The 27,484-nt window shown below is 51.0% G+C and overlaps 1 protein-coding gene across 1 annotated transcript in view; it reads left to right on the forward strand.

Moving 5' to 3' along the window:
• The first annotated feature begins 6,486 nt into the window (after positions 1 to 6,486).
• PNPLA1 (patatin like domain 1, omega-hydroxyceramide transacylase) overlaps positions 6,487 to 27,484 on the forward strand; it is a 106,127-nt gene continuing 85,129 nt past the window's right edge. Inside the window, exons 1-5 of the mRNA XM_074163544.1 lie at positions 6,487 to 6,688; positions 10,083 to 10,315; positions 11,399 to 11,464; positions 12,771 to 12,983; positions 13,329 to 13,389. Of these exons, the coding sequence (XP_074019645.1) occupies positions 6,487 to 6,688; positions 10,083 to 10,315; positions 11,399 to 11,464; positions 12,771 to 12,983; positions 13,329 to 13,389 (775 nt within the window). The remainder of the gene's footprint in view (positions 6,689 to 10,082; positions 10,316 to 11,398; positions 11,465 to 12,770; positions 12,984 to 13,328; positions 13,390 to 27,484) is intronic.

Consider the following 27,484-nt stretch of genomic DNA (forward strand, 5'->3'; position numbering starts at 1 on the left):
GGCTGAGCTTCCAGCAGCAAGTGAGGGCAAGTGGTGTAATTTTAGGGTGATCGATAGACCTGGGTGGGTAGCAGTGATGCTGGTTCATACTGGGGGGGTGATGGGGTGCTGGATCTTGCCCTGTTTGGGCACCTTCTGTTTTTCTCCAACATGGTCCATGCACACACAAGGAGCAGGACTTGCTTTGCCTGTGGAGATGCAGCTGTGGGATGCCCCGCTGTGCGCAGCATTGCTGTCACGGGGTGTAACCGCAGCTTTCCCCGGGGACAATTTCCTCCTCGAGCCACCTAAAAGACCAAGAGCACCAGCTGCGTTTGGGAAGGGACCTCATGGATGTTTCCTTCTGTCTCAACAGGACAGAGAGAAGTTCAGCACAGACAACTGCGAGAGCCCAGACTGACGTCGGCTGCTCCCAAGGGCCTGGGAAGCCAAGGATGGAGATTTACTGGCGCGGGAGACAGTTCCCAATGGTGGCCTGGATGGGGGGTGGTTTTCTGAGCTGTGGATTTAAAATCTTCTGAGGAAAACCACAGCAGCAGCCACAGCAACACGAAATGCTTAAAAACCACCTGGCTGGGGGCAAAGAAGTCTGAAAAATCAAACAAAGCCCAAATTTCAGCCTGTATTTGTGTTTTAGCTCTCACCAAGGGCGTGTGTTGAACCTCGCGGTTTGTGTTTGTGTATTTATTTACCTGCTTTTCTATACGTATCTGTGAATGTAAAATATAGTTTTTGTAGCTTCTGCTGTCAGCCAAATGTCCAGTTGAGGGAAAAAACCCAAAAACTCAAATAAATTGGTTCCTAAATGACATCCAGTCTTGTCCAATGGGTGATGTCTACGGGCGTTATACCTGGAATAACGTTTGCTTTGCTGTTGGGAGCTGCTCCTTCCAAGCCGGCTGCGGAGCGGCACAAAGGGAGCAGACAGCAGACACACGGCGCGGTCCCGCTCCTTTGTACTATTTATAGCCATTCCCTTTCCAGCAGCAGGAGATTTATGAGCCAAAGCAGCTTGATCTGACACCAAGAACTGGGTAAAGCTTCTCCCGAGTGGCGCAGGAGCTGCCCTGGCTGGCGCTCCCTCGAGGACCAAGGGGATTTATGGCTGCTGGGGTCTCACCTACGAGGCCTAAGAAGATGTGAAATGTCAAAGCGATTAAACCCTAATCGCCGGGAATGTTCCCAGCTAATCTTTGCCCAGACCCCTAAGTAGGACCATGGATTAAGGGAGCTCAGGGCAGGGGGGGGAGGTTTGCCGGCGCTCAGCGTGGTGGCACCAGCAGGAGCATCCCCCTCACCAGGGTTGGACCCAGCCTGGGGGTGAAGGGGACAAAGTTTTGGGGCTTGCAGTGTGCAAGTGGTGGGATGATCCAATGGGATGAAGGAGATGACGGATCAAATGATGACGGATGTTTTGATGGCAAACCAACTCGCGAGGCCTGGATCGGTGCCATGCATGGGGTGACAGTCCCCCGTGGGCCACCTGTGACAGCCCGTGTCTGCCCAGCACCTCTTATCCTGGAGGATCTGGTCTTTTCAGTCCTTTTAAAAACCTGGAATAAAACAAAATGGGGAAGCAGAGCCCTCGCAGGAGGGCAGCAGCCCTTCCCCGCACAGATCAACAGCCCTCTGATCATGAAACCTTTAAGGAAATGCTTGATAGATCCACAGAGGGTTCAATCACCGGCTGCTGAAAAGCCCCAAGGTGGGGGGGGGGGCAAGGGGGGCTTGCAGGGGTCTGTCTAATTTAGCTCAGGGTAATTAGGACCGTGAAAAACATCACATCCCACTCCTGGATCCTGCCCGGCGATGCCAGCACCGAGCACAGCACCAGCACCGTGTTTCCTTTTGGCCGGGAACCAAGCCCAGGAGAGTTTTATTGCGGGAGAAACCGAAACCGCTCTCGCCTTTTTACAGCCCTCACGACATCCCTGTCCCTTCCTGGAGCGCAGGGGACTCTGCCGGGGCTGTGACCGGGGCAGGGCAAGCTGGTGTCGGGGACACGGCGGGGACGTGGTGGGAGGATCACGCGATGGCTCTGCTTGTTTTGCATCTGAGCTCACGCGGGGCCGGGTGTGGGCTGGGATTTGCATGGAGCAGAAGAGGGTTTTGTCTCCTCATCGGCTTCCCAGAGGACATCATAGAATCATAGAATCATTCAGGTTGGAAAAGACCCTTGGGATCATCGAGTCCAACCATCTACCCTACTCTACAAAGTTCTCCCCTACACCATATCCCCCAACACCACATCCAAGCGACTCTTAAACTCACCCAAGGATGGTGACTCAACCACCTCCCTGGGCAGCCCATTCCAGTGTCTGGTCACTCTCACTGTGAAGAACTTCTTCCTAATGTCCAGTCTAAACCTACCCTGTTGCAGCTTGAATCCATTCCCTCTTGTTCTATCGCTATTTGCTTGTGAGAAGAGACCGGCACCAACCTCTCTACGATGTCCTTTCAAGTAGCTGTAGAGAGTGATGAGGTCACCCCTCAGTCTCCTCTTCCTCAAACTAAACAGTCCCAGCTCCCTCAATCGTTCTTCGTACGATTTATTCTCCAGGCCCTTCCCCAGCTTCGTTGCCCTCCTCTGCACCCGCTCCAGCACCTCGATATCTCTCTTGGATTGAGGTGCCCAAAACTGGACACAATACTCCAGGTGTGGCCTCACCAGTGCTGAGCACAGGGGCACAATCACCTCCCTACTTCTGCTGGTCACGCTATTTCTAATACAAGCCAGGATGCCGTTGGCTTTCTTGGCCACCTGGGCACACTGCCGGCTCATATTCAGCCGCTTGTCAATTAGAACCCCCAAGTCCTTTTCCACCAGGCAGCTCCAGCCACACTTCCCAAACGGCACGTGGGACGCGCCCTGCCAGGAAAAGCAGTGAGAAAAACAACTCGTCTCTCCCGTCCCCTTCTCCTGCGCTTTTCCCGATACCATGGCTCAACCAAATATCCTCTTTCTGTGGTCGCTGGACCTTTTCCCACCCGTCGGGGCAGCGCTGCCGGGGAAACAAGGAGTAAAACCTGCACAGCACCTTGCACAGGGGGCTCCTGGTCCCGAATAACCCAACCCACAGCAGGGATGATGCTCCAGCCCGGCACGGTGGGATGAGGATGGGACCAGCCACCGCTCCCGTCAGCGCAGCGTCCCGGGGTTGGTGGCTCTCGCAGCCCAGGTCCCTTCTCCTGAGCGACTCCAGCACCTTGAATTAATCTTTTGATTATAAATTTGAGACCCTGATTGCCTGCGGCCACTGAAGACATTAAGAAGGCATTAAAGAAGAGCAGGTTATTAGCCCCCGGGGTTTTGATCGGTTTCCAACTCTGGGTATTACCTTCATCCTTCCCTAAACACCCTGTCGTGGCTTCAAACAGCTCAGGCGATTGCCTCGCCCGAAAATCCCTGGGATCACGGACACAGGCCATCTGGGCACTGATCCTGCCTGGGCACAAAGCAGCCCCCTGCCCACCCCGGAGCTCCCCGCGAGCCAGGGGGGCCTCCTCTGGAAAGCATCTCCGGCTGCTTCTGGGATCTTGCGTCTCCAAAGTCGTTAGTCCCCGCTAATCCCGCTTTGGTGACCGCCAGGTGGGGGAGGGCGGCTTAGAAAATCAGCCCGGCACTTAAATGAGCCAATTAATGCAAAATTCGCTGTCACTAAGAGGATGACGACGAGGTTTCGTCTCACGGGAGCGTGGCAGCGGGCCAGGGAGGGTGCTGTCCTCTGGGATGCTCTCCCGGGGCCTCGGTGTTTGGAGCGGGACAGGGTGCGGGCAGATTTCGTATCCTCCCGGCCCCTCCTCACCCCCCCGTCCTTGAGAAGCCCCCCCCCATAATTCATCGCAGGACGGGGCAATTTGTGGGAAGTGCTGTGATGTGGCTCTGCACCCCCTCGGCTGGCAGAGCCCCCAGGTGTGTCCCCAAAGCCCGGCTCCTCTTGGGCTTTGAGGATCCCCAGGGCAGCCCAGGGTATCTGAGGGTGCTGTGAAGTCCTCAGGGGTCTGAGCTGCCACCTTTCAGGGTGCTGCCCCCATCCCTGCCAGGTCAAACATCTCCTGTCCTTCCCTGTGCATGGACACTTGTCCTCTTGTCCGTCCTGCCTTGGTCCCTGTCCTTCTCCCGGCGCTGGCCCTTCCTCGGCGCGGGGCTGTGCTGTCTGACGGGCTTTCTCCTTCCTAGGGACCTTCTCGCGTTGCCTGTGCACCTCCCCATGGAGCTACTCCCTTCTCTTCCTGCAGGGATAACGGCTTCTTCATGGTGGAAGGACCACACCATCCTTCATCATCTGGCTCTGGGAACGGAAAATCCCATTTAACACGTTATTTCATGGCAGCTGCAAGAGAAGAAACTGTTCGGAGAAGCCCAAAGGAGCACCCAGGGTGAGAACATCTCCTGGCTCAGCTCGGTTGGGGTTTGTGCTCACGAGATGTTCCTGGAGCACCACATTTTGTAGCGAGTCCAGCTCCCACAAGGAGAACATCCTCGTGCCGTGCGCTGGATGGAGGAGCGTGTTCCCGCAGGTCCTGTGGGATCATTTCCCACTTTCCCAAAGCTTGGCAGCTGGGGCTGGGCTCCGCCGAGGAGGTTGCGAGTGTTGAGTGAAGCGGGAGCATCCCACGCCTCTTCCGTGCAGAGCCTGCCGAATCCCCTGGGGGTCTGGTGCCCGTAATTGTCAGAGTTAATGCACGGAGAACACGGAAACGCTCACACACTTCCGATGTATTCGCCTGTTCGGCTCAGTCCCAGCAAGAGATGACGGGTTTTTGCCCTTGTCCTACCTGCAGATGTTTTCCAGCACTGGAAGAAAGTCCTTTAAATGAAAGAATTTGTTTTCCCAAGGCCTGGAGGAGACGGTGGCGTGAATCACGCAGATCAAAGCCGAGATATCACCCCAAGGCTGGTAGAAAGGCTGGGACGTGTGGGAGACTCACCCAGCGAGGGGATGGTGTCAAAACAACATCAAACACTGGAAAGACAAGAAATGAGAAGACCAAACCCAGTAAGGCCGTGTCTCCACGGCAGGGGGTGGGCACAGGCAAGTGCCCTAATTCAAGCGGTTGTTCACCCCCGGGGTAGTGGAGACCCCATTGCAGGACGTCTGCACGCTGAGAACTTGCTCCTGCTTCTGCTGTTGTCCAGGCAGCGCCGTCGAGGACAGCTTTGGCCATGCCCAGTGACAGCCATCTGGGGGGGGGGGTTTGCAGGCAGATGGGCAGCCACCCGTGAAACCTCAACCCAGGGACATCCTGTCCATCAAGGTGGGGGGGTCTCTGTCCCTCTCATCGTAGGGACCTTGCGATGGCTGGAGAGGCAGAAAACGCGTGAAAATTTGGGGTGAAACAGCACCGCAAAGGTTGTACCAGGATGTTGGGACCGTCCCCTGTTTCCTTGCCCTGTCCTGGCCAGGCTGGTGCACCAACACGGGGATGGAAGCGCTCTCCTCCTGCCCGTTACCATACACACACCCGTGTGTATATACAACCCTGAGTTAACATATGTGATATTCATTATAGAGCGTGCACGCTGTATGCATTTGGACAACATAAGCAACACAGTATTTGGTAACATTTAATAAATACATCTGTTCAAAATGGCAATTTTTATTCTGCATGTTGGCAGCAGCATTAGGTTATTAAGGCGGAAAAGACACCAGAAATCTACTGACTTTCTCCCTGTTTTTTTTTTTTAATTATCACCCAGCCAACGAAGACAGCCCCATTTTTGGTTCAATAACCCCAGATTTGGGGAACACGGTGCTGCTGCGGGTATCCTGCTGGGGCCTTATAGAGCACAGTGCCGGGGGGGGGGGGGGGGGGGGGGAGGAGAAAAGCAAATCCAGCTCCTTGTTTTATCCCCTCCAAGGATATCCAAGAGTCAGGCAAAGCCAAACCCCTTCCAACAGGGAGGGAATATAAGCAACATTTCCAAACCTAACCCGGCGTAACGCCCCGCATCCACCCCTTGTGTAACACCCTCTGCCTTTAAGTGTCTTATACAAGCCTTTACTCACCCAGCACCGAGCTGTGCCTAAGCCGGGATTGATGGAGAATCCAATTTAGGAAAACACCCTCAGATGAAGAAAGCACGAAGCAAAGAGGAAATTTCGCGTGGACGTTTCCGAGTGTGACGGCACCGCAACGCGAGGACCGTCTCCAGGAGGGTTCCCGGGGCAGGTCGGATCCCTGGGTATAAAAGAGGAGCCTGGATTCAGCCCTGAGCATCCGAGCTGGCCGTGGTGGAGGATTACAAGAGCTGTTTTGATCAGGGGAAAACTTCTGTTTTTAGCACAGGTGGCAATTAAAATAGCTCGTGAATCTAAACGCCTCGGGGAGCTGTCATAAAAGGAGGCGGAAAATCCATCTTCTGGCCTCCTCTGGAGCCGGAGATGAGCCTGGAGAAAGCAGAGGAGACGAGAGCTTGAGGTTCACCTGGTGAAAAAGGACCAACCCCAGACGTCGAGCCGGATACGCCGATTTGATCCGGAGATGGCTGAGGAAGATCTCCGGGGTTCTAGCACCCCGTTCTCACTCTCCTTTTCGGGCAGTGGCTTTCTTGCCCTCTACCAGGTCGGGGTGGTGCAGTCCCTCCTGGAACTGGCTCCCGAACTCCTCAAATCCGCCTGCAAGGTCTACGGCTCCTCCGCCGGCTCCCTCATCGCTGCCGCCGTGGTCTGCGGCATCGGCCTGGGTGAGACACGTATTGCCGGCATTTCCTTACCGGGGGGGGTGTGTGTGTGTGTGGGGGGTGGGTTTATTTCAAAATAGAAATAGAGAAGCGAATGCCTGGAAGCCCCGGTGGGGACGCGATACTGGTGTAACTCGTGTAACTCCCAAGGCGTAAAAGAAACCTGCAGATGTTGCCACTTTCGGCAGCCACTGCGGAGCAATTTTGGGTGGGCGTAAGCTGAAAAAGCCGGTTTTTACTGTCTGAACGCTATCTCAGATCGTCGGGCAGATACCGCGTGGGTAAATCTGGATGTACCTGTATTTGACTGGCCCATTTTCCTGTTCCTGCTGCAGGAGCAAGTTTCCTTCTCTCCTGCTACCAGGTCGAAGAAGTGCTGAGATGTGTCTCCAAGCGGGTCTATGTGGCCGTGGTGGGCAGATGCCCACGTAAAGCCCCCTTGTCCCCTATGGATCAGGCCCCCCGGCACCCTTAGCTGCGAAGGGACACGAGTGGCAGTCACACACAGGTTTCGATAGAGCTGACAGCCCCGTTTGCATGTTGCTCGGGGTTGTCCCACTCACCCTTCCCAGCACAAGGGGAGACGTGGCACGATTCCCATCTCCAGATTGAGGAGCACCTTTTCGCTCGGCAAAAGCCCGAGGGCTCGTCTGCGGGACGTGCCCAGGGAGGAGTCGCGGTCCCCGCTCCAGCCCGGGGCTGGGCTTTCTCTTCCTGCTGCAAAAGAGGTTTTCTTCTGAAGCTCTTTAGACAATGTGGAAGCAGCCCCCCTCCCCAGCCCCCAGCAAAGCTCACCTATGTGTAGAATTAATTCAGAACAGTTAATCCACTTTTAATAATCACATCCTCCCATATTTCCAATTAGCGTCCACGTGTAAACAAGCGTACACAAGACTTAAGCCCTCAAAGGCTGATCCAAGCCCGGCTTCAAGCAACGGGGACATTTAGGAGGAGCAGGGATTTTAGGGCCCAAATAATGACGGAGGAAGCAGGGAGGAAAACACGCCGTTCCTAAAACCTCTAGTTGATGCTAGAACCACTCTGCTGGAGCTAAAAATAACTCAAAACTTTGGCAAATATATATTTAGACGATGCAGAATGGGACCTTTCTGCCCATGTGGGAACAACCTCCTCTACAAATCAGCGAGGGCCCCAAAACTCTCCTCTCTGATTCCTCACGCTGGTGTGAATGGATGGAGCTGGGGCTGCCCAGGAGGTATAAATCAGTTTGGTAACTGGTCTTGCTGTGGGCACCAGCGCTGAAATGGGGGTCTGCTTCACCGGGGGTGGTGGGCACCACGCATCTGTAGGTGCTGAGATGGTCTTGTGTCCAAACCATCTTCCCCAGGAGAAGGTAGGACCTTTTGGGTAGTGGTGGCTCCGGTTGGGTTTCGAATAGGGAAAATGAGTGCGGCAGAAACTCTGTCAAATTCACATTGGGGAGAACTGGGGCAAAAGGAGGGTGGAGGGTGTCCTTGGCCACTGCTGGGTGACCCGTGGGGTGGCTGCGATCGTGTGCCCTGACCTGGGCTGGGTGAGCAGCTCTGAGCTCCCCGAGCCAGGCTGTCCCCTGCCACCCCACAGGTGACCTGCCAGGCACGCGTTTGTCCCCAGCAAGCGGGTGCAGGCGGGGACAGTCATGGCATTCCACACCAGGGTCATCCCTCGCTCGCCCAGAGACAAAGCCCCGTCCAGACCCAAAGCCTCCAAAGCTGGGGTCGGTTCTCACCTCCTCCCTGGCAGCCTGTGGGCAATTTTTCCAGGTTTCCCTCCATTTCCAGGACACAGCGCAGCCAGACAGTGCCTGGCTGGTGCAACACCTGCCTGGGGTATCTCCGGCTCTTTCGGCATCCCTGGGGACCCCGCGTGAACCCGTGGAGCGATAATCATCACACCACATGGCCTGAACATCCGCTCAAACCTTTATAACCCCTCTTAATGCCCGTGTTGCTCCGGTTGCCTTCAGGACACTCCATCTAATCCGTCTGTCTGTCTGTGCTTTTAAAGCAACCTCACGAGACAGCCCGGGAAGCTCTGCCCCTACAAAGCCACGGTGCTAAGGAGAACCCATGGCTTTGTGCCAGTGCAAGGTGCTGGGGAACCCCCCTGGGCACAAGGATGGCTCTTTGCAGCACGGAGGAGCCAGATAAACTTTACGCTGCAAGAGTTTAACTGGTCAAGGTGGGGTATTAATAGAATCATGAAATCATAGAGCCATAGAACGGTTTGGGTTGAAAGGACCTTAAAGACCACCCAGTGCCACCCCCTGCCCTGGGCAGGGACACCTCCCACCACACCAGGTTGCTCCAAGCCCCCTCCAACCTGGCCTTGAACCCCTCCAGGGATGGGGCAGCCACAGCTTCTCTGGGCAACCTGGGCCAGGCTCTCACCACCCTCACAGCCAAGAAGTTCTTCCCCACATCTCATCTCCATCTCCCCTCTTTCAGTGTCAAACCCTTCCCCCTCCTCCTGTGGCTCCCCTCCCTGATCCAGAGTCCCTCCCCAGCTTTCCTGGAGCCCCTTTAGGGACTGGAAGGGGCTGGAAGGTCTCCCCGGAGCCTTCTCTTCTCCAGGCTGAACCCCCCCAACTCTCTCAGCCTGTCCTCACAGCAGAGGGGCTCCAGCCCTCCCAGTATCTGATATTCCCCCAAGTGAGGTCCCCATTTCAGCAAAGGCACCAAGCTCTCTCCCTGGTGTCACACTGACCGCGGGGTTTGCTGCTTCCCTCCTGCCCCCATCACTGCCTTTAAAACCCGGTGTCTCCTGAACCCTCGGCCGGGGCTCTGCATTTCTGCTTCTTTAATCCAGCTTCTGGGACATGCAGACCCATGTAATGACTATTAACACCGGCTGGGAGGTCACTGAGGGAGCTCAGATGAGCAGGGAGTCCCAGCACGGTGCAGCTGGGGTTCCTGGCTCACAGGAAAGCCCTAAGTGGAGGAGGTGGATGTCTGTCCCTTCTCATCACCTTTGAGCCATCCAAGTTCCCCAGGGAAGCCTGGGGCTGCCCACGTGCAAAATCGGAGGTGGAAGGAAAACAGGAACGTGTCCTGCAAGTCACACTGGCATCGATAACTCTGTGTCTGTACCCACGTCCCCCTTCCCGGGGCTCCTTGGAGCCTTTTCCTAATCCCCGGCCAGGGTCTTGAACACCCATCTCCGGTGCTGCCGGGGATTTCACCACGCTCAGCAATACATTGTCCTTTGAAGACATCTTAGGGGTGATCTCCCTCTTTCTGCCCCCCATTATAGCAGCAGGATCAGCCTGGGGTCATGCTCGGAGCTGCAAGAGGCTTTATTTGTGTGGAGTGTTAAAATCAGGATTAAAAATAAAACTTTTAGGGCAGCAGGAATATTGATTTTCTCTCTCTTTTTTCCCCCCTCTGCTCCGTGTCAGATGACCTAAAGGAGTTTTTCTTTGCCATGGCAAAGGAGGTCAGGAAAACCATCCTGGGCCCTCTCTCCCCCAAGTGCAGCTTGCTGGCCAACATCAAGACCGTTCTGCAGCGGATGCTGCCAGAGGACTCCTACCAGCTGGCGTCGGGGCGGCTGCACATCTCGCTCACGCGGGTGATGGACGGCCAAAACGTCATGGCCTCTGAGTTCAGCTCCAAGGAGGAGCTCATTCAGGTAAAGGCATCCTCCTCTGATGCTGGAGGAAGATCTCTACCTGCTTGAGGTGGTGGGACCCAAGCGTCGATGTTTTCTACTCAAGATGGGGTTAGTGTCAGGAAGCTCTTCCCAAGCTGCGGTCCCACCACAGTGAGCTCTATCAGGCTTGGAGGGAAGGAGGAAGATGCTGTTAGGACCAGAGCCATCAGGGAATAAATCAAGCTAAAATAGCAAAAGGTTTGTTTCCAGCCTCAAAAAGCTGATGCCGGCATGTCGGCCAGCTCTAATAAGTGCTAATGACTCTTTGCAAAGAGCTGTTACTGCTACCGTGACCTCTCAGCTTTCTGGACAGGTCTCCTCTCAACCAAGTCCCCGTTGGCAGTAATTGTTCTTGTTGCCTCAGCACTTTCCTGGGAGGGAAGAGCTGGACGAAGCATCTGTGCTGCCAAGCAACAAGCAGCTGATTAACCAGTAAATTAGCTGCTGGGGAAAGAATCCCAAGGTAGAACCTTAATGAGGCAGACCATGAGGTGGTGGGCTTGGGAGATGATAGAGGATGACAAGTCCATGGAGACACCAGAGTTCACCCCATGGTACCTGCCTTAGGTCAACCCAGGAGCCCAGGATGCTCATTCCCAGCTGATGAGATTGGTGAGAAATGGATGCAAACAGCCCTGCAGCGGCTTTGCCATTGACAAATCCCCGCAGAATGAAAATGCATTTTGTGAGGATGTCTTGATTTTGTCCAAAACCCCACAAATATGAAAAACGACCCCAAAGTTTCACCTTGCCACCGTCAAAGGGCGGTGTTTGGACAGTGATATATGGATAGACAACTCTAGCATTGCTGGCAGCTTTAACAATAAAAAATGAAGTGCTGTGCCCTTCTCAAGAGAAGTGTTTCAACTTTCTTGAAATGAGATGTTTTCCCTTTCTTGAAAGCTTTCTTCTTGACACAGTCAAGAGCAAAGTCCAGGTGGTACCGACAGCCTGGCTCCGGACCATTTGTCAAGCCTGAATTTGCAGGCACCCGGTCGACAGCTTTTGTCCAGGAGAACTTTGACAGGAACATTTACTTCTGCAATCCCTCTCCTCCCCCAGGCTCTCCTCTGCAGCTGCTTTCTCCCCATCTACTGCGGATTCATCCCTCCGTCCTACCGAGGTGTGGTGAGTGATGTTTCCAATAAAACGCATGCTCCCGGCAGTATGTTCTAGGGTTTAAGCTTTACGTTGCCTTGAGCAGGGAGGGATATACATGTCTTGGCTTCTTTAGTTAATGGAGGATGATAAAGCCTTTCAGCTTGTTCTTCATCCCCTCCTAAGACGATAGCCAGGTGGAAGTGCCATCTGGAGAGCCTTCTCCTGCTTTGCCTGTGGACATAGCCCAGATGACTAGATTTTGCCTTGCAGATCTCCAAAGGGAGATAAGAGGACGCCCATGCTCGGGGACTTTGCCACCCAACCCAGTTATCCTGGGCAGGATCTGTCTGTCGTGCAGATGTCTCCATTAGCTCAGGTGCAGACTTGCACGGCTGAAATATCGAAAGGTGGTGGGAGGATCCTCCCCCAGCCACGTGCATATTCATACTCTGTGAAACACCACAGCGAAGTCAACCGATTGGGGCTGGCTTTTTTAGGGCTCGCTAACCCTCACTGAAGGAGGAGCATTGAGGTATTGGTGAAGCATCTGCAGACGGACCACGGAGCGGCCAATGCACCGTCACCCGTTGGGTGTTAAAGCCAACACAGCCACGACACCAGATTTATTCGCAGCTGGGATAGAGCCAGGATCTTCCCTTGACTCTTCTTGGTCTGCACTGATTGAGTGCTCAAATGTCCGTACTTGGCTACCAGGTCAGGTCTCCAGCTTGCCCCAGGACCTAGAGCCCAGTGGCTTTGCTCCGTGAGGCTCCCCTGCACTGTTATTTCACGAGCATTTAATTCGATCAGCTCCAGTCCTTGCAACATCAAATGCCACCCAGGTGGGTGGCAAATTTCAGATTCCTTTCGGAATACGGCAAATGACATTTTCCTTGCCCAGTGAGTAATCCTCCGGGGATTTGCAGGCGGTTATTAAATGTGGGAGCCCTACTGCTTGCGCTCGGGACTTGAAATTTATACAACACTGTATATTCAGTGATGTTTGGATTGGCTAATGACTGCCAAAATGACTTTACAAAGCTTTGTGAATTAAAATAATTATATTTCTATTTTAATAACCGCTGTGGATTACAGCCCCTGGTCGAGGAGCTGCCTGGGTGCCGCAGGCAGGGCAGCAGAAGGAGCTGGGAAAAGTCAGGATAAAGAGCAAGGGGTGGGAAGAGATGCTGTGGCAAGTGGGAAGGGAGGACGTGCTGGGACTGGCTCGTGGCAGGAGAGGTCGCCTTTGCAGCTACTTGCTCCTTGCTCGGTGACGCTGTGCAAGGCTGTGGCAACTCTCAGAGCAAATCCTCCCCCTGCTCTCCCCCCTCAGCGATACGTGGATGGAGGATTCACCGGCCTGCAGCCTGTTTCCAGCCTGGAGGAAGCCGTGATCACCGTGTCCCCATTCACGGGAGAGCTTGATATCTGCCCACGGGACTGTCCCGCTATCTTCTTCTGCTTCCAGATCTTCAATGGCAGCATCCAGATCTCGATAGAAAACCTCTGCAGGATCAGCTATGCTCTCTTTCCCCCTAGCACCATGGTAAGCCACCAGGTCTTCTTCTCAGCTTTGCTTTGGTTAAAACAAATTAATGTTGGACCCACCTTCCCAAACGCTGAGGTTCAGCTTAGTCTCCATCGTTAATTAATCAGATTTCAAGAGTAGCACATTTTTTTGGAGGACACTGCTGATGGGTGGCCAACATGGGATGGGGTCTTGGTTTGACAACCTGCAAAGGACCAGTGCTTTGGTGGGTGGAAACCAGCCTGGGCTTGCTGCCTTCCCAAACGGGCCATCTCAACCCCCCATAGTCAAACAGCCTTTGATAGAGCCTGATGGTGCCTGGATGGAGGGCTCTTTAGTGACCTCAAGTGTTTCTCCTTGCAGGTCCTGAATGACATTTTCTCCCAAGGGTACCAGGACACTGCCCTTTTCCTGTACAGGAACAGTAAGTGTCACCCCAAGACCCAAAGGGCAGCCTGGAAGCGTGACCCACTGCCCATCGGCACCGTGTGGCCAATGCAACTGGCTAAAAATCAGCCCTTTCTTTCCGTGTCTCACAGATGCCTTTGGCTTTAACTACTTCGATGGCAATTTCCGCTTCGCCACCATGTGTGGGAAGAACGACTCCGCACAATCCAACAGGACCTTCACCGGCCTCTGCAAAAGGGTTCCGCAGCGCCTGGCCCCCTGCTTCCTGCCAGGTAGAGGATCTGGGGGACTGGTCTGGGGTTTTGGGGGTGGTGGGGGCCACCGAGGGCTGCTGCAGTCTTTGAGATGAGAAGCATTATATTTAAGACAATATTTATTGTTGTTAAGTATTTCTATATCTGCAGTAGTTGTTTGCAAAGAGGCTTTGAAAGCTCAAGCTGGACCCTGGCCTGGGCTTCATCTACAGCCTGAGCTGCAGCAAGAGTTGCTGGACGAGAGGGATTACTGCATTTATTGGGTTATTTCTAATTATTGGTCTTTATTTACTTCTCTGTTATCATTCACGGGCACAGGCTTGGCTCTGTGGAAGAAGGAACAGGTGACTGGACTCCAGGATCCACTGTCAAAGCTCCTGTTGCAGCCATACCGGCTGCCAGCTTATGCCAGGAAGGGGTAAGAACATCTTGAAAGAGGCATCGAAGCTGAGAGTGACGCAGAAACCAGCGGCTGTGCCTTCAGCAGCGGCGAGTCAGCTGAAGGGACGCAGTGCAGTATCAGTCGGAGGCCCCAGGCATCTCCACAAGCTCAGCACCGGGGTGCGCAATGGGCTGTGGCATCCTTCAGATGGCAGATCCAGGGGAAACACACGGGGTAGGCTCTGGGGCAGCACGGGCTGGCAACGAGTCCCTCCTTTTCTATGGACCAGGGTGAGCTGATGCACATCTACTGCAGAAATAGGCTTAGCGGCATCCCCTTCCTCTGCAGAAGGATTCAGTATTCCCTGAAGGCAAGCTCTTGGGGAGAGCGGCCATGGCTAGCGGGAAGACCAGAGGATTGCTTGGTTATAAAAAAAAAAAAAGAGTATTACATTTACCGTTAACACCCTCCCCCTTTTGCTGCATTTACTGGTGATTAAAATCTGCCTGTTTATTTTGGTTTCAGGCTGAAGAAGCTGTGGGGGCTGCTGGAAGGTATCAGCTCCATGGTAAAATGGTGTCAAAAGCTCCTCCAAACCATGGTGCCTGGTTTGCCTACAAGAGCCGTGGCCAGGAGGTGAGGAGTCGAGAGATGCAAACCCTCAGCAGGGGGAGGACAAGGCCTAGAGCACCCCGGGGAACCTCCCCCATGGGTCACTGCTGCTGAACATGGCTAAAAATTCCAAATCTGGCGTCCCCTACATTAAAAGTAGCTAATTTTTGTGCCTGCAATATTATTTATTTCGTGACATCTGAAAGAAGCCATGAATTAGCTTAGTGCTTCTTCCCTACAGCAACATGTTCTTGTTCCAGAGCATTTATCTGCTGGGCTCTGTCCCAGCAGGACGTCAGGCACTTCCACCAAGATCCTGAGAGTGTTTTGGCATTAAACTCAAGGATTCAAGGCATTTAACTTTTTCACACAGATAGCTTTTAAGCCCAAAACCTGCTTGCAAGTTATTTCACATGCAGCTGGTGGAGAGACTTGCAGGGAACGATTTCATACCGTAGGCAGCTCCACAATTCCTCAGCCATAAAAAAGCCCTTCGGTATCAAACGTCCCTGGGGTTACTTGTTCCCATTGGATCATTGGCCCTGACTCAACTAACCACCAGTTTGTCCCCTTAGGTAACCATCCTGGATGGGCCCTGGGGGGGTCTCCGACACCACGCCATCCTGCTGCCCCAGGAAGTGGTGGGTGACACCGCGGCTCATTTCACAGTGACACAGCTGTTGGGTTTTATGGAATATTTTGGGAGTGGGTTTCCTTTTCCTCCCTGAGGAAACCGGCTGCTTTTGTCCCCATCGCTGCTTCTGCCGCAGTCTCGCTGCCCGGGCCTGACCTGCTTTACCATGACGGCCAAACCGCAGCCTGTGCAGGGGAGACTGGGCATCTTTACTTGCCCAGCCATTGTTTTCCCTAGCCACTCTGCTTGCTGATCGCCAGCAGTGTCCCTCCCCCTGCTTTAATGCAGATCACAGGGCAGGCATTTGCCAGGAAATGTCACATTTTAAGTGTTTTCCTCCCACTCAAAAACTTTCAGAGATTCATCAAACAGAAATCAGAGAGGGAAAAGCCTTAAGGAGCATCCCTCTGGGCAGGAACTCATTTTTATCCAGTTTCTTGAAGTTATTTTACCAGTTACCTATTCTTGAGCTTCGTGCACCCTCGGTGACCTGCTTCTCCTGCCAGCAGAGGTAGGTGCACATTTGGACCCCTCTGAGTTTGCAGCTGCAGAGAAGGATGGAGAAACCTAAAGATTAACCTTCCCTTAATTCAAAGTCCACAATCTTGCAGATTGCATCTCCTCTTGCACAGGGAGAGCTGACATTTCACAAATACATTAGTTCTTTCCATACAATTTTCTGTAATTCGCTGCTATAAACAGTGTACGGTTCAGGCAAACACAGCTCGTGTTGCTGGTCTGACCGTGGAATGAGCTGGCACTCATCATCCCAAATACATTTTGCACATCAGAGGCTGATGGGTTGGCTGAACCCCAACTGTCTCCCCGTTTGTTGGTTCCCGATGGGCAACAAATGGATCACAACAGCACAAGCTGTTTATTGGAATAAACAGCTTGTTTAACCGCTAAAAGGGAAACGGTACAGAGGGAAGTTTCATCCCAAGTGCCCTAGAGAAACGTGGGGAATAGCTGAAGGCTGCATGGATGTAAACAGATTCAAAGTTAACTATGAATGCTCAGTGGAAAATTAATATAATATGCTCTGCTATCTCTGGTTGAAATCAACGACCCAGGAACATTTTCTCTGCAATGAACTTACTAAAAGAAACTCAGATGCTTCTTTACATTGGATCCATGAGAACCTTCCTCCTGTCTCTCCTTCCATCCTGGATGGATTGACATCTCTCGACGTCCAGCTAAAGCTGGGCTGCTCAAAACCAGCTCGTGAACCGTGAGTGTTCCTGCCACTGATGGAAGTGGGGAGGGGGAAGAGACACCCACTGCTCCCTGGGCAGGAGAGGGGGCTGTCAGCCTGTCATCTGCTTTTGCTTGTACTGCACTTCTGCTTTCCCTCCCGAACAGGCAGTCCTGCTTCTGCAGCAGCCCTTCTACCTTCTACCAGGCTCCTGGTCTTCACAGCAAGCACCACCTCAGGCAGGACATAACCATTTCAGTCAGCCTCAGGCAGCTACACTATCCCTATTCAAGTGGGAATTAAAATCCCCCAAGAGAAAATTCTCACATAGGAACTGGACACCCAAATCCACTAATATTTGTCTGCAAATCTCAGCCACAGACAGAAGCACAGTTTGAACTCCCCACCTGCCCTTAATGGCATGGTGCTTGGTCATACAATGTTAGTAAAACTTGAGAACTTTAACAAAAAAACAGCCTACAAGGAATACCCAAATTAATGGTCACAGCACAGAGCCCTCCTGCTCCAAACCAGCAGAGAAGTGCTAAGATACAAGTATTTAATGACTCTTAATTGAAATTAGCTGTCTTTTGTTTTATTAATCTTCCATCTTTTCAAGAAAGCACACTGGGTGCTGTCTCCTCTGCATGAGCGTGGAGCTAATGGCAAAAGGAGGCTTTGCCAGAGGCAATGGATTGAGGCAAAGTTGGGAATCTCTCTGAATCACCTCATGCAGGAGCTCGTTTCATCCCCAGGGAAGCCAAGCTGGGAAACCCAGCTCACCCAGTTCAAACCAGCTGCAACAGAGCCTGTCTTGAACCTGAAATGCTTGAAATCACCTGGGGTCTGTGGGGGATAAGATGAGTGTTGTGGCCCTGCCTGTGCTGGTGACATTGCTGCCACCGTGTGCTCCTCAGTGCAGCTCGGTGTCTGTCTGCAGGCTGGGCTGCAAGTTGCTCTTTCTCTCTTTAAAACGTGAACTGGTGCTAAAAGGCAGCAGCGGGGTCAAAAATGCTCTTCTGTGGCTGGCACAGCCCTAAAGGGAGCAAAACCATATTGGTCAGTCTGATGGACACTTCTGGAAGTTCCTCTGAGACAAACTGGATTCAAATACCTGATGGGGGCTGCTTCCCTCCCTCCTGTTCTCTAGAGGGTAATGGGATAAGTAGGTTTTGATATCCTTCAAATATTGCCCGTTGTCCCGTTGCTTGCCCTGGTCTGCGCTGACCTCAGCTGAGCTGTGAAGCCTGAGGTGGAGGAGATGAGAGTCTGGAGACAACCCAAGTCAGCAGGAGCTCTCTCTAAAGCTCGATCCCGCCACAGAGCTACTGGGGAGCGCTGGGGTCCCATCCATGCAGCCGTGCCAAACGAAAGCAAACACGAGCCCAGCCCTGCCCGTGTCTCTGGCTGTTGGCTGCAGGTGCTTTATGCCAGACTCTGCGCCTGGTCTCAATTCTAGTGAGGGTGCAGCTCGTTGTGCAACTGTCCTGGTGGGCACATGGATAAAAATGCAGTTGTTCGGGGTTAACCTGCTACTCCTGAGCAAGCCCAAGCCCTGCTGGTGTGCAGCCCCTACTGCAGCAGCCCTCCTTTGGAGATATTCTGACTTATTCAGGAAAATGGGTTGTGTGCAGGTTTATACCCTTGTTTCTTCGGTTACATCAATGATACTATACTATTGTGCAGAGAAACAGTAAAATAGACTTTTCCTGGCCTACATCATCAGGGCTTTTCCTTCCCAGACCTGAAAAATCCAATGTGCTTCTCCCCAGAGACCAAGGGACTCCTGAGAGCCCAGGGCCTGACTAACCTCCAAAGAAACCTGGTTCCTACCGTGTTGCTCTCAAAAGCTCCACATAGTTCAGGGTGATGAAGCCTTTAAAAAAGCAAAAGCACGGAAACAAACCGTATAGCCTAACACAGTGTCCTGCATTTCTATAGTGGGGCTCTCCCCATAGGTAGAGTTGTTTTGTTTTCAATGGAAATGTATCCCTGGCTTTTATGTTTTCCAAGCTTTTATTTTTAGATCTGGAATGGTAATGGTCCTGTTCTTTCGCCTTTATATTCCCCATTCGGTGTCGTCCTTGTGGATACAGCAGAACAATATTTGGGTCGTTTTTTCACTATTTCTTTAATTGATATGGCAACATTTTAAACGATTATCATGTTTCCTAAGCTGACAAATTCTGAAATGTTGAAAGACTCAGAAAGAAAATAAATAATAAAATGAAATGTTGCACTCCAGCACACAGTTCTTTGCATTCTCCTAGTAACAATAAGATAAAGTGGAGTCCGAAATGCTGAAGGTTCACCAGATTTCCATGCCCAAACTGAAATGGAAAAGGGCATTTTTTCGCATAGGATTGCGGAAAACTACTAGTTTGGATTTAAATCTGCCTTACGTTGCTTAAAAATTACACAGGTAGAGGTTTACTTGTAGCTCTAATAAGCTTTTTTTTGCACTGAGGTATTTGCACGTGGCTGCACACCAGAGGAACTACATAGCAATTTTGATTTGACTGGCACAGCAAACCCTGCTCTAATCACTGAGACTCTGCTCCTTCCCTCGTTCTTAATGAACTGATTAATTACCTTTCAATGGCTTTCTTCATAAAAGAGCTCTTTCTCCAAAGAGCCCTTCTGACCTGGCCATAACCTAAGTCCTCAAACCTCACCCAAAACAAGCTCAGCACGAGGCTTCACTAACAACCACTGACACAAGAGGGGACTCTCTCCCATTCCTGATGTTCTCACCTCCTGCAGCCTGCAAAAACCCAGACGTCTTCTTTTGGCAGCGAGAGCCCCGGGCAAGTGTCACTTAGCTAATGAAAACCGATGGAAGTGCTGGTCCTCTACCTTTCTGAAGGTGGAGAAGGTGGCTTCCTCTTCCGCTTCATCTGCTGCCCGGATGGTCCCTGGATTCTCTTGGGTGACATCCTCGGGGTCTGTGGCTCTGTAGCGAAGTACTCTTGTTTCTGGCTTCCAGTGCAGGGTCCATTCACCTTTCTGACGTGATTCATTGGCCAATGAAAACATAAAGTCCTCATCAAGGTAATTTATACCAAATTCACCTGGTGGGAAGAGAATCCAGCTGTCACTGCTTGTTGCTCAAGTCCCAGGTCTCCAGCAATGTGAGGCACGACCAGGGTTGACTGGGAAACAGGGGGACACTGGGAAACACAGCGCACGGCTAATCTGAGGTGGGGTTTTGGGTCAGCGATCACCAAACTTTGCTGATTTGTGCATCAGTGGGTAATCAGTCCAACACCACACCGGGCACACAAGCCTACACTTCTCCTCTCTAGGTTTTGGCGACCCGCATTCCCTGGAAAGCTCTACGATGCCCAGTGAGGCGGGGGAGAGGGGACCTAACACCATCAGAGGGGAAGGGGTGAACAGGGAGCTTCAGGAGAGGCCACAGAGAGGATGGGACACAGGTAATTCTGGCAACGTCAGGAATGCAGGGATATCTCTGCCCCCGTCACTCTCCAAGCACTGGCAGCATCTCTTACCTTCTGTCAGCAAACCAGTGGTGTAAGAGAAGCACCCAACCTACCTGCTCCTCACTTCCAATCACTTACTCAGTCTTTTAATGAAGGAGACTGTGTCCTGGTAGCCATGGATAAAAGTCTGGTCCATAACCTGCAGGGGAGAGGTGGCAGTCAGGGCAGATGGGCCAACTATAGCAGCCTCATGGCTCTGGGTACCTCTAGAAGCAGCTCACTTGACGTGTAGGAAGCTGAAAAATATACTGCATGCGGCAAATGTTTCTTTTGGATATCTGTAGAATACAGTCAGAGAGCTGGAAGGTGAAGAAGGCAGCTGGGCCATCTTTGGGACAGATGTCATATTCACCAGCGAAACCAGACACGGTGATGGTGGTCCGGGTCACGAAATTGGCCCGCCACATGCCGAGTTCCCCATCAACGTAACGCTAGGAGAGAAAACAAGGAACCCTGACATTTTATCTTTTCAGAGAGAACATGGGTTTTTTTTGGGGTTTCTTCCCCACCCAGTCCCAAACTAGACTGAGGTACTGGGGCCAGAGAGATCCCCTTCCAGGGAGCAGCCCTGACTACTGTCCTCCGTGCTCCAGGTCTACACACCCACCACTTCCTCCTTTCCAGCTGAAAAATTACTCTTTAATGAAATTCGGGGAAAATGCAGCAGAAAGAAGTTGAGTTAACCCCATGGACAGGATGAGGGTGGACGCTTTTGGGAGAGGATCAGTTCTGTTCTGCAGTGAGGTCAGATTGTGGGGCACCTGGGTTCAGTTTTTCCCTCTGCAGACACCGTGTGAACGCATCATCAAGCAATTTTGGTGGCAAACATGGGTATAAACATGCTTAATGCCACCACCAGAGAAAGCACATGGGCTAGATGGGCCCTGGGCCTGAGCTGGGATGGAGTCTCCAGCCCACGAGGCTACTCACCACTCCATGGTACTTAGGAAGTGAAAGCCCAAAATACACAGGGATGAAGCAGCTGCACATTATGGCCTGGAGAGGAGAGATGAAAAACACAGACATGAGCAAAGAGCCACAAAAACCTGTTGCCTTTGGGAATGGCGGCCCACAAATGCCAAAATGGGGACCAAGGGCTGGATTGCTAGGCACCACTGACTATCATGGGCTAGACCATGACTGATATCCACAGCCAGGGTTGGAGAATTAGGAAGAGAACTTGTGAAATGCCTCATTTTGCTCCCTGCATACTCAGGCCCTGTAGATCAAATCAAAGAATTGTCTCCATTGGAAGGGACCTTTAAGATCATCAAGTCCAACCATCAACCTAACACTGACAAAACCTACCACTAACCCATGTCCCTCAGCACCACGACTGCCCGGCTTTTAAATACCTTCAGGGATGACAATTCCACCACTTCCCTGGGCAGCCTGTTCCAATGCTTGATAACCCTTTCAGTGTAAAAATATTTCCTAATATCCATCCTAAACCTCCCCTGGCACAACTTGAGGTCGTTTTCTCTTGTCCTAATTAAAGATAATTCAGCCAGCAATAAAAAGGGCTGATTTTTTATTATTACTATTTTCAGCTTGTGGCCCTGTCTGGCTTCAGAGGGTGGCAAGGACAGAAATCACAGCATGGAATACTGGGAGGACCCAGATTTCCCCCAAGGACGCCGTGGGGCACAGGCAGGCAGTAAATGTCACGCAGCTCGTCCCCTCGCAGGGTGGCAGTGGCTGCTCTCACCTGAATGAGGTCCTCCCTGGAGGCAAACTCTGAAACTACCACGCTTCTCCAGTCGTGCACACGGGTGAGGATAATGTTCAGCTTCCCAGATACCAGCTGGTGGGCATTCGGAGGCAGATGTTTGTTCAAGAAATCTCTTAAGATTTTAAGGATTTTTCTTCCAGGAAGACGCATCCACAAAGAGTTTGTCAGAGTATCAAAGAAGGACTGCTTGAGCAAATCTAAAGCAAATCAAAGTAATCATGCGACATCCCTTGTATTTATGGACTTTCTCAGCTGTGCTTCCACCTGGTGAAGGGGCACTTTACCATGCTCATAAAGAGCTGCTATTTATATTAGGGCTGAACATCTCATGAATGGACCTAGATTTCCCAAGGATCTTCAATATTGCAAGAAGCGGAAGTATTTTGTATTCTTTTCCCATTTCTCTCAATTTCCTCCACAAGACATCTTAAACATTTTTGGAGATATGGGATAAAATTGGCAGGAAGCTTTTGTGTAATATTTCCTCCTGTTGGCTCTGTATCTATATCCCCTGATGTATTTCTCAGCTCTGTGACTATAATTTTCTTTTTATTTCATGCAAGAGCAATACTGATCCTCTCTATATTCAATATTTTCTTTCCTCTCTGTGTTTTGGGAATCTACCAACAACCCCAAATTAGTGAGGGCACTCCTGTTTCTTATATTAGATACGCTTACCATTCACCCAAATTAATAAGATGCAATGACTTATTTAATAACTATATCTAGTCTATTTTCTCTATGCTTGTTAATTTACACACCTTTTCCACTATTAAAGACAACAATGAATTAAATTCTGGGAAATTAACCACTGATTAAGAATAATTAAAAAAAAAGATCTTTTGCAGCTCCAAATTTTCCAGACATTCAATCTCTTTAGACACAGAATAAATAGGAGCTCAAAGCCCTTACCTATATCACTCCCACACAATCCAAGTGTGGCTACAACCGATCCTGAAGACGCCCCATAGACCCTGGATGCAGATTTCAGTAGGTCAGGCGACAACTTCTGCAAAGCAGTTATCACTCCGGCTTCGTAGAGCACCAAGAAACTGCAGCCTCTAAACAGTATAGAGAAAGGTTTTCTCTTGTTTCCATTTATCTTCATCACCTCTGCTACCACCAAGCACTCAAGCCACAAGAAAGCAGCTGCCCAGGACAGCTTCAGGGTTTGTTTTTTTTTTTTTTCCTACACCCAGACAATATTCAGCTGTGGCTGTTCCCAACCTGCTGCTGTTTCTGACCACATTCTGGCTGTCTTATATCTCTGAGTCTCGAAGCCAAATGTTCAGTGAAGCGTTAGCAGTGGGCAGAAGTGGATGACGTGATGTCTTAATACCTAAGGCCACTCATTAAAATAAAATTACTACATTGCAATAGGTTTCTAAGGTGTGCACTTAGCTGCTGGGTGAAAGCCCCAGGCCATGTGGAGGGCCATATGTCTCACTGATGTGACCGGGAGGGTCAGCAGCGCCTCAGAATTGAGTCCCCCCAAAGCTGGTGGACTGCTTTAGTGGCACCCTGAGGTCCCAGTCTAAGTTTCCAGCTTCTTGGGAAGTAGGAATCAGCAAATATTCCCTGGTACATGAGAGCCTTACAAGATGGTGCTCAAAACTGCCTTGCCCCACTTGTAACAGGTTACCAAACCCCATCCCAGGGAGTGGGATTATTAAAGAAATCACAAGCCAAGTTGTTCTCCTGATTTCACAATTGGAGGGTTTGGGTTTGCTTACAAATGGGTAAAAATACAGAGTCCAGGTAACAACTCGTGGCTTCATCTGCCTCCTAAATGGCTGAGATTTCAATAGAGAGGTCAGTAAAGAAGTAGAGAGGGCGGAAAAAAAGTCTGACAAACACAGTGATCTATTGATTATCCATCCAGAAATGCAAAGCCTTCTTAACCCTGCAGCTAAGAGAGACACTGGGAAACTGCTACGGGCAAAATCAACATTGTAAGCCAGGCAAGAGCAGAAACGGCTGTCCAAAACAAACAGTAAGAACTTGGACATATTTCTCAGAGATATATGGAAATCTACCCCATGTCTTCAGGTAAAAAGGCTTCCAAAGCCACCTAGGAGATGCTTTTCTCCCTCTTGCTGGGTGTTGAGGCAGCGCTGGGTGAGTTTTGTGGCTGGATGCAGCTCTGATCTATGCAAGGGGACTGCAAAGCAACCCTGATGCTCACGTGGCAGCTATGCTGGACGTGCTGGTGCTTACAGGGTTGTGGTCTCTGCTAAACCCCAAGCTCTTGCTTGAGCACCATCGGCACAGCGTTAATCCAGCTGCAATTCCACATGGGAGCCGTCTATGTCACCACTCAGCCCCACCCAGGAGCCAAGCCACTAAGCTCCTTGCACACACCTTGCATGAACATTGCAGATCCCACTGCTGAACTGTAAAGGACAAAGACCAAAGAAAAACCAGCAAAGAAAAACCGAAGGCTCAAGAAGAAAGGAATAAATACATTCCATGCCTAGTCAAGAGAATAAATGCACTGGAAATAATTTTCCACCTACTCTTTAGTGTAAGGAACCCCCTAAGAATTAACTGCAATGAGAAGAGTCAATTCCAGAAGCTGCTCTGTGCTGTTTATCAGGTGCAAGAAGAATTGAAACCCACTGGTGAGGCACACAAAGGTGATAGGACAAGAGGAAATGGCCTCAAGTTGTGCCAGGAGAGGTTCAGATTGGAGATTAGGAACAATTTTTAAACTGAAAGGGTTATTGCACATTGGAATGGGCTGCCCAGGGAAGTGGCTGAGGCACCATCCCTGGAAGGATTTAAAAGATGGGTTGACATAGTGCTTAGTGATGTGGTTTAGTGATGGTTTTGATCAGAGTTAGGTTGATGGTTGGACTTGATCTTAAAGATCCCTTCCAACCCAGACAATTCTATGATTCTATGATTAAGGAAAACTTCAATGCCCCACTCCAGGACAAGGGCAAAAAAAAAACCACAACAAAAAACAAAAAACCAGACCCAGCCTCGCAGAAGGAACAACATTCCCGTTGGTTCAAGCCCTCCTCCCCTAAGTCAACAGCATGGGCAGGGATCTGAAAATGTGACACATTATTGCACTGCTTTCCAAACACTGCTGGACAAGGGTATTACTCAAAACGCAAACCAAAACCACGGATCAGGCCACACAGGCCACGTTTTACTCTTAATCGTATCTCTGTGTTATTGAGATAGTTTGTAAATCCATTTGTTTTAGCTTCTTACCCAATCTTGCAGCACCAAGAAGTAAATATTGTTTACAGTGGAAAAGTCAAGGGAGGTCAAGTCTCCACCTGCTTATTCCATCACTAGCAGGTGCTGCCTTCTCTCCCTGTCTTTCAAAGCCCAGTGTCTTTTAAAAGGAGCAAAGAGTGAAAAAAAATAATTGCAAATCTGTTTACACAGCCCTGGGTGGGGTTTGTGCCAGTGAGAGGTACCTAGACCTCAACAGTGGGGCTTGGAATGTAGAAGAAATCCAGGGGATCTGAAAAGAGTGACCCAGATGGCGTAAAGAGCAATTGAGAAATCCTGCTGTGGAAATGCAGAAGCTGATTCTTGGCCCCTCTCTGCCCTGCACCAGGCTGGGACACAAACCACGTGCATCCCTGCGCAATGCCCTGAGTTTTAGGTCTGTTGTTTTACCAGGCCAAATGCCCTCATGCTCTTTGGCACGTCTTGTATCTCCATCACCGGGTCAGAAACAGCCCCAAGCAGAGGGACCCTACTCATTTGTCTCTCGTTTCTTCATCCCAGCGTTGGGGACAAAGCCAAGCTTGGCCTCATGGGAACTGGCCATCCAGGGCGGGCCACTTTGAAGCCCCACTTCAGGTAGCCAATGAGACAAAGGAATCCATGTACATTCATGAAATGACTGACAATACAGGGCAATACCCAAAATAGGATTTTCCTCCTATGGCATTAAAACAAAGCAGAAGCCGACGCAGCAGCGCAGTCAGGACACAGCAGGGAACGGGCTGACAGATGCCAGGAGGTTACCTTGGCTCCCCCAGGGTGGCATATTTTAGCCTTGAGCTGACGCTAGGCCAAAATGTTTCTTTCCCAGATCTTCTGCAATGACAAAGCTGTGACCTCGGGGCTGCAGTGTTCCAAGAATCCAGTGGGGTTCTTAACCCACACCGGGTTTCTGATGTGCAAGTCATTTCAAGAGAAAGACTTTGAGGAATTAATTTCTGTGGGACAATGAATCACCTCAGCGCTTTTGAATGAGATGTGCAGTTTGTCAGACTTCAAGCACTAGCACGTACCTCAACAAAGGCATCAAACGTGCAGGGGATGAGCTGGTCCTGCTGTGCTTTGCGGGATTTAACTCGCTGTGAGCTGCAGGTGCATTGCTTCCCACGCAGACCACTGAATGTCCAGAAATATCATCTCCTGCGACTGAGAAAAAAGGAGAAGCCATGTCCTGAATGTATTTTTCACTCAGCCATGTATAAAAATTCATTCCCCTTAGCAGTGTTTGGCTACTCTACATGCATCACCCTGGATGAGGAAGCTTTCAGCACGTTCAGGGCAAAAGGCAGAGGTCAGGGAGGGCTGAGCTCACCCGAGTTCTGCGCTGAGTCACCTCCCAAAATTTCCTACTCCAGCTGTACTCATAGCAGTGCCCAACACGGATCTAAAAGCCCCATGACAGCTGGAAGATCCCTGGCAGGGACAAACCCTGTGCAGCACCAGGAAGAATTTTGAACCCCGAAGCTGCTGATGCCAAAGGCACTTGAAAAAAAAGTTACTGACTGGAAGATGCCGAGCTGGAGAGGGCTCATGGCTCACCAGAAGAGCAAAGCTGCTGTGAGATTTCCAGAACACAGACAGACTGCCCGTTGTTGTTAGGAGTCTGCTTCCTCTCTCCTGGGGTCTGTGGGGATTAGCCTGGGCTGTAATCCTCTGTCACACGTCCTGGAACAAAAGCGTGCAAGTTCAGGCTTTGGCTTCACATTTAGATTAGCAAAACTGTCACAACACTGAAGGATTCCTCAGCTTTGTCTACAGCCCATGTCCTCCTTCCCCACACACAACCCCAGCCTCATTCCCCTGCTGCTTCTGTGAGTAACCAGGAGCAACCTGTGATGCCACAGGGTCCAAACCAGGCATTCCCTACAGCAGGAGGAAAAAAGTAAAGGATTGAGGGAGAGAAAGGAATCGCTGTAGAAATTCAAGATAACAGTTTTATTTTGGATTGAAATCTTCTCATGTAGAGTCTAATCTTAGCAAAAAATCAGTTTATGTCTCTCTTTTCACCTTCATGGGAGCTGAACATTTTTTATTTGTGTTTAAACAGACTGTAAAGTGATTAATCAAGGAGTTTCCTTGGCACCTCCCCAGCTTAGGGCACTGAAACATAAGTGTGAACAAAGGTGTGGCTCTGGCAGTGGCCTGAACTTGCCCACGCCGGGGGAAATGCCGTTTCTCCCAGCTTGGCAACGCGTGCCGTGCTCCATCCGTGCACCTTGCTTGCCTCTTACCGAGCTCAAGTGTTATATCAGCACATCGCACTGACCTGGAAACAAATCACTCGCTGCCTCCTCACCAGGAAAGGCTGATGCTGGTCCCAGAGACCCGGCTCCCGTCTGCCCGCTCTCCTTCCAAAACACCAATTTTAACAGAGTTGATAACGTGATCAACGTTTTTGCCACTGACTTCACCGGCAACCTTTATTATAAGTAGGAAAGAAAAGATAAGGGATTAATGATCCATCCTAGACCTTGCTGTATGAATTAGTATTTCTGTGACTTTGGCAGCTCCCAGAATGTGCCCCAACATACTGTTTTGTTTTTTCTTTTA

This window comes from Numenius arquata, chromosome 24 (assembly GCF_964106895.1).
Source record: "Numenius arquata chromosome 24, bNumArq3.hap1.1, whole genome shotgun sequence".
Classification (NCBI taxonomy): Eukaryota; Metazoa; Chordata; class Aves; order Charadriiformes; family Scolopacidae; genus Numenius; species Numenius arquata.